A 12,459-nucleotide genomic window follows, 5' to 3' on the forward strand; every position below is an offset into this window, starting at 1 on the left:
TACTTAAATTTTGGTTTTATTTCTTCATAAAACCATCATATCTTCTCCCTTGTTTTGTTTAGTCCTCCCCTTTCCTTCTAATTCCACTTTTTATTCAATTTAATCCTTACTTCTACCTTCCTACTGCCTTTGATGCTAATCAGTCCCTCTAATACTAGGTACTAGACCCGGGTGATTAATTCCCACATATGATAATTAATCGGATATAACTTAAGTTCTCGAGAAGTTTAATAACAAAAATTTGTTAAAATTCAAGATGTTATATTAATTTTTTTAACGATAATAATGAAATTTGAGACGCGACGTTAACTTAATGAATGATATGAGATTTAACAACTACAAACGATAAAATAAATGAAATAAAAACAAAAGAGGAAATGAAGGAAAAAACATAAACTAGATTAATTAAAAATAAAACGTAATTATTTCTAGGAGCCAAGTAATGGCTCGGTTTAATACGGGAGTTGTAGGAATACATTGCTGTATAATTATAGTTTTTACTGTATTTAATTGGTCCATAAATATTCCACGTTGTCTTTAAGGAAAAGGTAAGAGAACTCACAATATCCGAAATAACTTACAAAATTAGAATAGGATAAACTGTGCATTTAGTCCTCCATTTATTTTTACAGTTCAATTTTGAACACTTATTTCTTAAGTACGGATAATCAAAATAGAATAGAAATATAATGTTTAATATAAAATAGAAAATAATTAAATGATTAAAATGGAATCAACGTAGGTTACTAAATGTGTAGTTTATCAATTAAAATAATATTACCAATCTATCATGTTATGTTGGGAGGCGACATCTAACATGCGCCGTAGTTTTCGAGAACCTCATCTTGTTCCGTGAATCTTCCTCCTCCTGCCTGCCCTAAGAAAAATGAAGAAAATGGCAAATACCCAAACACCGAGATCAAGTTCTTAGTCAAAATAGGAAATACTCAGATACCCAGATCGAATTCTTAGTCAAAAAAATCTCAAGAAACAGATTAAACTGAAAGATAAAAAGGGGATGGCGAGTGGGAGCGTGGAGAGCCTGGATCAGTTGCCGACGGCCCTTTTGGCTACCATCATGACCAAGCTCGACATCTCTTCCATCTGCTCACTGGCCGTCACATGCAGGACTTTCAATTCCTGTGCTTTTCATATCCTCTCTTTTCTTCCCAATTTTCACATCCTTGTAAGTTTCATTTCCCCGTTTATTTGCATCGAAATTTTGGATCTTTAGTTGTCTCTTTACTCGTTGAAAGAAATTCATTGTCATTTCATTTGGATTCTGCTGATTGTGAATGACAACATTTGCCGGATCCACCATAATCAAATGAAAAACCTCTTCTTCTTTTTTTGACAATTTGGCAGGAGATCTCACCGTCTATGGGACTAATGAAGCCATTGTTGCCACCAAATCCTCACCTTAAAAGCTTAAAGCTAGATTGTGGTCAGCTTAATGATTCATCCATTGAGCTATTACTTCGACCTTCTTTACATGAACTTTGCTTGCACAATTGTTCAGATTTTAGTGGAAAAGTACTCTCCGAAATCGGATCACGTTGCAAGGATATAAGGTACATATACTTTGATTGAGGCCTGCATTTATCTTTTCATGGTGAATATAAATATATATTTTTTTCCTTGTTAGATACTATTTACTTTGTTGCAGAAAGCTTTGGTGTTAGATTTATGATGCCGATTTGTTACCACTTAAAGAGATGTTATCATTAGCTTTATATGTCAACTTTCGTTCAGGTCTCTCTACTTGGGTCAGTGGCCGAGAAAAGGGGTCGGAGGGTACTTATTTCTGATCTGGAGGAATTACTCAGTGGCTGCTCGCAATTAGAAGTAAGGCTTATTTATGAAAGTAATGAATGAGGAAAAGATTAATGAAAGATTAAAGACAACTTTTTGTTAATACATTACACCTAAATATGGAGCCAATTAGTGGTTTACTTGTAGGCTTTATTTCTGAAGGTAATGAATGAGACAAAAGGTGTAAAAGATTAGTGCAAGATTAAAGGAAATATTGTTAATACATTAAACGTAAAGATAGAACCAGACAGGTTGGCAATTTTCTCGAAGGCTTGTCTGTGAAAGTAATGATTATGAATGAGAACGGTGTAGAAGTCTATGAAAGGTTAATTGAAATTTTTGTTAATCATAAAGATGGAACCGGTTAGTGATTTTGGTCTAGACTAGATAAGTCCCTAGTATTTTAATTCAATGATCAAAGGCAACTAATCAGGAAGAAAATGAGAAAGCTCGAAGGGAAGAGTTTCATAAGACCTAGAATTTGTAGTTTCCTACTTTTCAGAGAAAAAAAAATTCTAGATTCAAGACATCTGCTTATGATTCTGTTGATGATGTTGTATGCCTGGTTTTGAAAGCCAGTTTAGCACCTCTTAAGGGTTAGCCTTGGACTAAAAGCGGCGGCAATAAATGCTTGGCCTTTTCAAGGAATACTTCATAGCAATGGATAAACCTCACTACAAAAATCACTCATTGAAGATCACATGTAGTTTCCACTGCCTTGTTGGTGGGTACACAACCAAACCCTGTGCCCTGAAAGCATTCAGAGCAACTCAAAGGTTCCCTTTCCTTTTCTTTTCGCACTTCTTCTCACTCCCTTTGCCTAGAACAAACGAGAGTCTCCCTTTTATAGTGCAAGCTCTTTCTCACTTGTCAACACTCAATCTGTCAACCATCATTGATCATCTTCTAATTTCAACCAATCATCAAAATGGCTTGAAATTCCGTGTCCCAACAAATCTCCAGAATGGCTTTAAATTCCGCTAAGCTGTCTTTTTCAAGAAATAATCTCTTCAATACCTACCAACATGGGATTATTGACTTCTAAAGAAACCACCAAGCTTTACTGTTTGAATATATGGAAATGCATTTAGCCTTTCTATGGAATGAACTTATATGTCTTGTCTTGATACTTTCAGATTACCATATTTGAAGCCAATAGATCATTCATATCTATATAGATGATTGAAAGGAAATATTTATTTAGTTCCCAAATTTGCCAGGGTGGGTGCATTTGCTTTCTCATAGACCATTCTGATAATTGGTTGCTTATTGGCACTGAAAACTGTTTGATTGAAAGTAAATATTCATTTAGTTCCTAAATTTACCAGGGTGGGTGCATTTGCTTTCTCATTGATGATTCTGATAATTGGTTGCTTATTGGCATTAAAACTGTATATGTTTTATGTGCAAATTGTACTCGGTACACTGGCAGAATTTTTATGCATATTTTCTATTTACTTGAAGCATGCCACTTGATAAGTATTCCTTTTCCTTTTCAACTATGTGCCAGGAATTGAATCTGATGTTTGACTTGTCACTATTTCTTCGGAATAACTTTGCTCGGGTTTGGGCTTTAGCTTCGGAAAAACTCACTTCTCTTGAGATTGGCTACATTTCTTCAGTTATGGTGACTGAACTGCTTAGCCCTAATGTTGGATCTCATCAGTATCCGAATCAAATTCAACCATCAATATTGCCTAGCATCCAAAAATTATCGCTTGCTGTAGATTGTATTACAGATACGATGGTCAGTACGATATCGAAAGGTCTCGCATTATTGACACACTTGGAACTTCGAGATGCACCCGTCATAGAACCAAGAGTTACGTTTGATCTTACCAACTCCGGCCTTCAACAATCAATCAGCATGGAAGATTAAAACATCTGTCTCTTGTTAGGAGCCAAGAGTTCCTCAGTACTTACTTTAAGCGAGTTAATGATCTCGGGATCCTACTTATGGCTGACAAGTGTGCAAACATGGAAAGCATTTGCCTTGGTGGCTTTTGTCGTGTAACGGATTCAGGGTATAAGACAATTCTGCATGCTTGTTCAAGCCTATACAAGCTTAAGGTCTGCCACGGATCCCAGTTGACCGATCTGGTTTTTCATGACATTGCTGCAACTTCCCTTTCTTTGACTCATGTTAGCTTCAGATGGTGTAATCTTCTCACCAACCATGCCATCAGGAGTTTAGTCTGCAACACTGATCTCAAAGTTCTCGACTTGAGAGGCTGCAAAAACCTTGGGGACGAAGCCCTACATGCTATCAGCTCTCTCTGCGAATTGAAGATGTTACAGTTGGACAACTCCGATATAACTGATGTAGGAATCGCATACTTACGCCATGGCGTTATTAGCTCATTGATTTCGTTATCTGTTAGAGGATGCAAGAAACTTACAGATAAATGCATCTCGGTGCTATTTGATGGCTCTTCTAAACTGCAATTGCAAGAGCTGGACCTATCGAATCTTCCTAATCTCTCTGATAATGGAGTTTTAGCTCTTGCAAAAAGTCGGGTTCCAATTTCTGAACTTCGATTGCGACAATGTCCACTCATAGGTGATACTTCAGTCATGGCACTAGCCTCGATGCAGGTAGACGATGAAAGAGGACATGGTAGTAATATGCGATTGTTGGATCTTTACAACTGTGGTGGCATTACCCAACTTTCATTCCGATGGTTGAAGAAACCATATTTTCCGATATTGAGATGGCTAGGTGTGATGGGGAGTTTAAACAGAGATATCGTAGATGCTTTGGCCAGGAATAGACCATACTTGCATGTCGCTTGCCATGGCGAGGAACTAGGGACCAATCCGTGGAACAATTTGGATGGTTCATACATGCATGACTATGAGGAGTTGGACGAACTAGAACAATGGCTGCAGGAAGGAGAGTGGGGGAGTGATGATGAACAGATGGAGGATGCTGATGATGATGCAGATGTGGTGATGGAATGATTTCCCATTGTATTTTTATGTTTGTAACTAGCTACTGGTGGCTATAGGGTGTGCATGTTTATTATCAATTGGTTAAAAATTTTCTGAACGTGTGTTATCTTATAATTATTTCATACTAAAAAAAAAATTATCTAGATAGAATGTTGACCCTAGGCAACCTCGAATAAGGTGATTTCTTATGATTTTGTTATGTAGACAAATACTTGTCTAATTTTGTCTCAATTTTAAATTTCATTTTAGTTGTCCAATTGAGGAAAGTGCGAGAGTTTTCAAGTTAGTTGAATTTCAATATTCAATTTCTTTTAAATTTAAATAACTTTGAGATCTCGAGAACTTTGGGCGTCTTAAATATAATGTGGGTTATTGGTTTAAATTTAATCTGATTTAAGTTTTATTATATGTGGACAACATATAATAGTTGTATTTTGTAATGGTTTATTCTTATAGTATAAATTTTCACACATATCATTTCATTCCGTTAAAGGACAACACAATTAGATCAACGAATTTTATTACCACATTGTCATACTTTTACCAGTGACAAGATATTATTAAAGCATTTGATTTATTGACAAAACCAATTTGTATTATTGTTACTATATATTAATATTCTTTTTAATAACAAAACTATCTATTTTATCTTACCACCACTATCAAAATTATTAATAATAATTACATAATCATAAGTAACACTTATAAGGTTTAAAATAAATTTAAAAAAAAACATGCAAATCTATCTTCAGAATCAAAGAAAACATGTAGAGACCAAACTAAATCGAAACCTGAAAGAACCTGACTCGGTTTCTCCCTTTTTTTTTCCTATTAAATCTAAACCAGATTCAATTCAACTAACTTAACCAACTAAACCCTACAAATCTATCTTCTTTCCTAAAACTTCCATCGATAATAGCTACTTGAAAAAAAGGCGTGAATGAAAAAATAGCAAAGGAAATCCATTTGAAAGGCAATCACAACAAAGATTACGACACAGAAATAGCCAGTTCGTCATCATCCCTAAAAAAAGCAAGCAAAGATCGAGGTTTTCTAAGTAAATTGCAGCACAAGAAAAGCAGAAGGGGTAAAACAAGCCCAATATCTTAATTTCAAGTCCACTCGGCATATCCCAATCCTCAGGCAACATTATCAGCTCCCGAGTCTTACTCGTCATCATCTGAATCATTTTCGACTCCGGCAGCTGAATTGAGAACTTTCAACCTATCAATCAACTTGGCCTTCCTTTCCTCATAAGACAGCTTCTTCAGGTTGTACCTATTGTACGCAGATCAAATTCCATCAGACTTGAAATTCTTGAAAGCCAAATTATATCTCAACATTCAGGGAATTATAAAAAAGCTAGATTGGAGGCTTCAGCCTTGCTTGGCTTAGTTGACTGTATAACATTTACATATGCATTGCCAGGAGATATCAAATAACTTGAAGTTATACCTCTTGTGTTCTTTGGGAGGTGGCTTCTCAGATTTCTTAGCTGCTGGATCTGCACGAATTGCAGCATGAACCTTTTTGTACATTCCCTCCAAGCTTTCAGCCTCAAGGCCTCTCTTTATGTACTCACTGAAGTGAGACTGATACTTCTCTGGCTCATCTTCAATCAAAGTCTGTCAACTAGACAAAGTTAGAGCCTTGCACATGCATGTTAAATAAAACAGTGCTCGAAATAACAAAACCCACCCTCATGTATGAAGCAACATGGCCACAGTAAATGTATTTGCGGTGAACTTCAGGATCAAGTTGCTTACTATCCTTGTTAAATCCAGCAAACCTCTTCTCACTGTGAGGAATATCTATCCCTCCATCCAAAGCTCCCTAGAAGGAAATGCAAAGAATAACTACATGGAAAAACCGAATAGAGAGATGGTCCAGCTATTATATTTAAAATAAAAACTAAAATAATCATTTGCAGCACTTATGTTAGCCCACAGCACAAAATTATTATTTTCACTAACAGCCTAACCTCGAGAAAAAAACCATGCTCATAGAAAAAAGCATGTGGGTCTGAATGAAAGCTATCTAGGATGAGAGTAACTTAAAGAATACAATAGTTGGAAGAAATAACAAAGAATAAAGTTTGGCCCAAGGCCATGTAAATTGTGTAGAAATGGATTCCAACATACCTTGAGAACACCAAAAACACGGTTACCAGTGGTGGTTTTGACAAGGCCTACATCAAGGAGAGCACGGAAAGGCCTCCTGGTCTCTGCTGGTTCAACACTAAAGTCCTCCCCAGTTGCCTGTAAGAAAGTTACAAAAGCAATTTCAACTACTTACTATCATTCAGAAATTAAAAAAAAAAAACAACACATCTCCACCCTTTAGAAATCATGACATACCTCAACATTGCCCTCGTATTCAGAATCCATCTCCAGCTGCTTCAGTGTTCGGCGAGCCAAAAGGAGTCCAACACAATAAGCTGTGTTTGGTACATCATTGAATAAGATACTATCCACAACCAGGAGAAAAATATCATTTTAATGTCTAGGAATGTAAATTATACCTGCTGCATAGTTGGTAAGGCCAACTTCAAGTCCATAGCGAGGAAGCTCATGTGCATAAGCTGCAGCAAGAACTATATCTCCAGAAATATTAGCATGTACAATTTGGGCAATTATATCCTTGTTGGTCTAATAAATGTATTAAGGTTAACATATTAACTAGCAGCCTAAAAGGTAGGATAAAAAACCACATAGCGAATAAAGAATAATGAAATTTTTTTCAGCACATTTAGCAGCCTAAGAAAATTGTCTACCACTCTATTATCTTAAGAGTATATCTCAAGAAACCAACCGACAGATTATTCATTACAAATAACACAAACAATTGCTGTTTGGGACCAACATTGCAAACCAAATGATAATGCAGAGAAAAACATCAGTCTGAAATTAGGATACAAATCGAGCAACAAAACGATATTTTGGGGTGTTGTACTTGTTCTTGTCCTGATTGATGAGACGGTTCCTTGCTCGATAGTCTGTCTTGCCCTCTACAAGATATAAGCAATTGTTAAGAGATCAAAACCAAGTAATGCATCTGAAAAGCACTAATCTGAACAGGCATTATCATAATACCTCGCCTTCTCTTGAACTTAACTTGAAATCTCTTGAAATAAGCCTTAGACTTTTGAGCTTTAACGTAAGGCTGCACCATAAAAGTAAAAAAACGAGAAAACTCAGACAGAATATACCATAAACATCTCAAAAAGCAAAAGAACCTATATAATTCCCATCTACCATGCTCTTCACTTTCAAAAACACTTTACACTGTATTGAAGCTTACTAACATTAAGTTTTTCAAGTTTAAACGAAACGACATCTTTTAAACTGATTCGATTGATTCATTTCGCAAACAAAACCTTGGCAAATATCTGACAGTATAAAATGAAGATAAATAATATACGCAAGGAGATACAAATACAGATACGCGAAGCTAAATTATCATAAAACAAAATAAAATGAACAATGAGTGTCAAGAGGATGAGTGTTACCATGGCTTTGAACTCGAGGGTTTGCAAGCAGCCTGGCTGAATTGATGAATCAAGAGAAATGTGGTATAATCAAAACCCTAGTGAGTTTTCTTATAGGAGGAAATCAACGGTGACGATTGATTTTCAGATTAGATGTTTGGACTCGTGCAAACGTTATTGGGTTGGGTTATAAACTTTGTTAAATGTGTGCCGTCATGAGTAGGATTTCCTTTTGTGGCTTTTTGGTTCATTTTTAACTATTTCATAATTATTTTTCTAATTTTCATATAATACAAAATTAATCCTAATTATTATTATTTCATTTTTTGGATTAAACGATAAAAAGTTAAGTATGTGCTTATCAAGTTCAATGAAAAGCAAGTTACATGTATAATAAACCCTACAAAGTACAAAACTTTATTGGATGCATCTGTAAAATATATGTTAATATGTAGCATGTTGCATAAGATTTGGATGGTGATATAAATCATCATCTATTTAAGGATGAAATTTATGAAATTAAATAGAAATTATGATTAAATTAATAAAATATATAGATATTGAAGATTAAATGTATAATTATATTATTTTCAGTCAATCATATCAAATCTTTCATTAAATATTAGTGATTGATAGTTTAACTTGCAATATATAGATAATTTAATCGATAAAATTAAAAGATTGAAAGTTAAAATAAATTTTGCCCATAATAAAATAATATAATTTATAAACAATTAATTGATATCAGGTCTCGGTTGGTATTACGTAAGTTCAAATGTCGAACAATTCCTTTTTCCCCGACATTCTATGAAGAAATAACAAAAATAAAAATATAAACAAAATTATAATTTATAAACAATGGATATAATTGCTTTTATCAAAACTTTTGCATACTTAAAATTATGATTTGTACAATAATTAAGTGAACTCGTGGTTAAATAATAATCGTTATTTTTAAGGGTTTCGGATTTGAATACGCTATTTATAGGGGTGTTTAAGTATTTATTGTCAAATAATTAATATTTGCTTAAATATATATATATGTCTTGATATTGTGATCATATGAAAAATGAATTAAGCAAACATTCAATTTTCTGGACTAAATGAAATTTGTTTCTGCATTCCTATCAAACACTTAGATCATGTATCCATACGTAGTCTGTTTTTCACAATTTAGGCTAACAATCTCACTCTTCATTTTCAATTTGGTCTTTCTTACTTAGATTTGATGCAATTTATTAACTAAAAATTTTGTATAATTTTTTTTAAATGAGTTGATTGTTAATTTGGCAAATATAATTTAATTTCTAAGCATGACTTTTTATGATGTTGTAAAAAGACAAAAATGTTCCTCAAGCATGTAATTTGATTATAATGAACTTGCAATCAGTCTGATGAGTTGGTCTATACTTCCGTCGTATGTTAAGGATAAATTATACATTTAGTACTTAGATTATCAGTTTTGGTCTATTTTAGTATCTAAATTTTTAATTTTTTATTTAAAATAATGTCTAACGTTTAGTTTTTGTGTCATTTTAATACTCCAGCGTTAAAAACATAACACATTTAATACCTAAATCATCAGTTTTGATCTATTTTAAGATGGGTATTAAAATGAAACGAGACAGATTACGAGTTACTTGAATTTGAATCGATCAAAGTTATGTCAACACTCAAATTGAATTGACTCAACCCTAATTCAAATTCGACTCGAGTTCTTAACAAGGCGAAACAAACTACTTAATAATCAACATAAAAAATTCATAACTCAAAAAGATAATATATTAATTTTTAATTTTTAAACTTAAAATATTAATAATAATAATATTTATATATTATTTTTTAAAACACTAATACTTTTTGACATTGTATCTTAGTATTAACTATAACTATGATTGTTTGGAAATTCCATGAGGTTTAAATTTGTGGTCTATCTATTGTAAATGGTAATGTACGGTGATGTGATGGAGAAATATTTATAATATTATAATAAATGAGTGCATGGTAGCAGTGTGTGATTCATGACATGGGTGACTAGATTCGCACTTTAGCACAAATATTTAAGGAATGCTTTTGTATTACAACATTATAATCCTTAATCAATAAAGTAAGCTCCATTAATTATATTCTCTTAAAAAAAAAGTTAACCCCATTAAATGTCTTCATTAATAAAATGAAACGTTAATATTTTTAGAATATTTAAGTTCGAATAAATATGTATGTAAAATATATATATATATATATATGTTATCAACAATTAAAAAATTAAAAAAAATATTATCTTATAATCATATTAAATTATTTATAAAAAAAAAAAACCTCAACAATTTCGTATATACATATCCAGTTGTCTATTTTTCCACCAGCGGAGTGGAGTAATGCAATTACAGTTGTTAACAAAATAAGATGGATTGGATTTTGTGGCCAACAACAAATGCATGGCTTATTCAGGTTCCACCCAATAGCTTAGAAATCAACTCTACCGAACACATTAATATATAATTTTACCAGAGGACTGCCCCCATTTGATTGTTTAAACCTTGAATAGCATGATTATTAATGAATTTGATTATTAATTCATGCTATTTTTTTAATATGGGTTAAGTATAAGACGACATTTATTGAAATATAACTCTCAGCTATTTGATATTGAACGTTCACACCCCTAGTGTTCCTAGTACTCGAACCCGAAACCTTATAGAATAACAACAATTCTTTTACCATTAAAGTTGTTTGATTCGTGCAATCCCATATTATTTTAATATACAAGAATAGTCTATCTCACTCAAATTACGTAAGTTTGTTAAGGGAAAATTAATCATTTAGAGTAATAATTTTGATAATAGTTACTGGCTGAGTATTGATTAGAAATTATGTATTGAATAGAATTTGATTATATTAGACCTAGACTTGGTAAATTTGACTCGTATTTGAATATTCAAATTGATTTATCCGATTCGAGATCTGATATAGACCCGAATATGATGACATAAAATTGATCTGAAATTCGAAATAAACCGAATCGAATCAAAACCGACTCGAATTTTAGTTGAACTAATAAGAAGCTCAAACCGAAAGTAACCCGAACCAAAATCAACCCAAACTGAAAACAAGCTGAATTTAATTTACCCATATTCGATCCGATCGAACTTCATTCCGACTTTAACCCAATTAAATCTAAGTGAATGAATAATTTATTATTATTATCATTATTGTTATCTATTTTTAATAATTTAATAAATAGTAAAATGATGGATGCTTTACCATTGATGGACCACCGAAGTAATTAATAATTAAGAAAATAACCTCAGTGATCAAAAATCTCAGATAATATATGATTTTGACCAACTTTTTTTGGATTTGCAAAAATGACCAACAAAATCGCAATGCGATCTCTAATTCGCATTGCGATCTCCACTATTGCAAATTCGCGTTGCATTTAGCGTTGCGATTTTTCAGTTCGCGTTGCGATAGTTTAAAATCGCGTTGCGATTTTCCATTTCGCGTTACGATAGTCTACAATTGCGATTTTCGAAATTCGTTGTGATAGTTAAAAAAATATTTTGTTTCTCTAAAAAGATAGTATCCGCGCGGACGTGTCGAAGACACGTAAGACCAAGACCACGACCACGACCAGGACCCGACCCGAGACGGACGGCGGCGGCGGCGCGCGAGAGTCTCCCTTGTTCTCTATCACTCAACAAGGAAGTGGGAAAGCCAAGCCTTAAATACTATTCCCAATAGTGTTTCCAATACTATGTGGGATTTGAGCATTACCAACACTTGTTCCCAATACTATGTGGGATTGAGCCTTAAATAGTGATATTATTTTTGAATGTTTTGCTTAAAATTGCAATAATCGCGATTGATTGTAGATTGACTTTTAATTATGACATATTTAATCGTATAATACTAATGCAATTGGTTGCTAATTCAGTTGTTTTAAGGTGCATGATTGTTAATTGTTTCCTGAATAATCACATTGTATTGGAAACAAGTGTTGGTAATACTCAATCTGATCCGAGTCGAACTATTAAATCGATCTGATATGATATGTATCCAATTTGACTCGAATTTAAAGTGACATAATTTAATATTTAAATTTGGGAAAGTAATAATCATAGTTTTATTAAAAGTAGAGAACTTTATTAAAGTAGATTTCTATACTGTTTAGTTTTCTTTTGTAATTAAGTATATATCCATATAAA

The 12,459-nt window shown here is 33.1% G+C and overlaps 3 protein-coding genes across 5 annotated transcripts; 2 read left to right on the top strand and 1 right to left on the bottom strand.

The window, feature by feature from the left end:
* Positions 1-890: 890 nt before the first annotated feature.
* LOC120119681 (F-box/LRR-repeat protein 10-like) lies at positions 891-3,240 on the top strand. 2 transcript variants are annotated; one of them, XM_039139484.1, is made up of 4 exons: positions 891-1,186; positions 1,366-1,571; positions 1,753-1,875; positions 1,987-3,240. In XM_039139484.1, exons 1-3 carry the CDS (start codon positions 1,019-1,021, stop codon positions 1,841-1,843), a joined length of 465 nt encoding a protein of 154 aa, XP_038995415.1. In that variant the 5' UTR covers positions 891-1,018; the 3' UTR covers positions 1,844-1,875; positions 1,987-3,240. The 2 variants fall into 2 exon arrangements, with proteins under 2 accessions (XP_038995415.1, XP_038995414.1); XM_039139483.1 differs by having other exon boundaries at positions 1,753-3,238.
* On the top strand, positions 1,766-4,841 carry LOC120119680 (F-box/LRR-repeat protein 10-like). Its single transcript, XM_039139482.1, is given in 3 exon segments — positions 1,766-1,845; positions 3,323-3,665; positions 3,668-4,841. Coding segments are annotated over 2 exon segments (1,437 nt in total). The 5' UTR covers positions 1,766-1,845; positions 3,323-3,334; the 3' UTR covers positions 4,774-4,841.
* Positions 4,842-5,729: 888 nt separating this feature from the next.
* Positions 5,730-8,348, bottom strand: LOC120119684 (60S ribosomal protein L5-like). Of its 2 annotated transcripts, XM_039139488.1 has the most exons (9): positions 8,273-8,348; positions 7,857-7,926; positions 7,680-7,771; positions 7,286-7,412; positions 7,122-7,201; positions 6,906-7,022; positions 6,463-6,597; positions 6,220-6,389; positions 5,730-6,042 (listed from the first exon to the last, which is right to left on the bottom strand). In XM_039139488.1, exons 1-9 carry the CDS (start codon positions 8,273-8,275, stop codon positions 5,931-5,933), a joined length of 906 nt encoding a protein of 301 aa, XP_038995419.1. In that variant the 5' UTR covers positions 8,276-8,348; the 3' UTR covers positions 5,730-5,930. The 2 variants fall into 2 exon arrangements, with proteins under 2 accessions (XP_038995419.1, XP_038995418.1); XM_039139487.1 differs by lacking the exon at positions 8,273-8,348 and having other exon boundaries at positions 7,857-7,935.
* Between the last annotated feature and the right edge of the window lie 4,111 nt (positions 8,349-12,459).

This window comes from Hibiscus syriacus, unplaced genomic scaffold (genome assembly GCF_006381635.1).
Source record: "Hibiscus syriacus cultivar Baekdansim isolate YM2019G1 unplaced genomic scaffold, ASM638163v2 tig00110332_pilon, whole genome shotgun sequence".
Lineage (NCBI taxonomy): Eukaryota > Viridiplantae > Streptophyta > Magnoliopsida > Malvales > Malvaceae > Hibiscus > Hibiscus syriacus.

Bases quoted from the DNA above. Each gene is read 5' to 3' on its own strand.
- LOC120119681 (XM_039139484.1), top strand. From the start codon at position 1,019: ATGGCGAGTGGGAGCGTGGAGAGCCTGGATCAGTTGCCGACGGCCCTT. The intron at 1,187-1,365 runs GTAAGTTTCATT...ACAATTTGGCAG, and splicing joins TTCCCAATTTTCACATCCTT to GAGATCTCACCGTCTATGGG. The intron at 1,572-1,752 runs GTACATATACTT...ACTTTCGTTCAG, and splicing joins TCACGTTGCAAGGATATAAG to GTCTCTCTACTTGGGTCAGT.
- LOC120119684 (XM_039139487.1), bottom strand. From the start codon at position 7,935: ATGGTGCAGCCTTACGTTAAAGCTCAAAAGTCTAAGGCTTATTTCAAG. The intron at 7,202-7,285 runs GTATAATTTACA...TACCAAACACAG, and splicing joins CCTTACCAACTATGCAGCAG to CTTATTGTGTTGGACTCCTT. The intron at 6,598-6,905 runs GTATGTTGGAAT...ATTTCCTTCTAG, and splicing joins GTGTTTTTGGTGTTCTCAAG to GGAGCTTTGGATGGAGGGAT.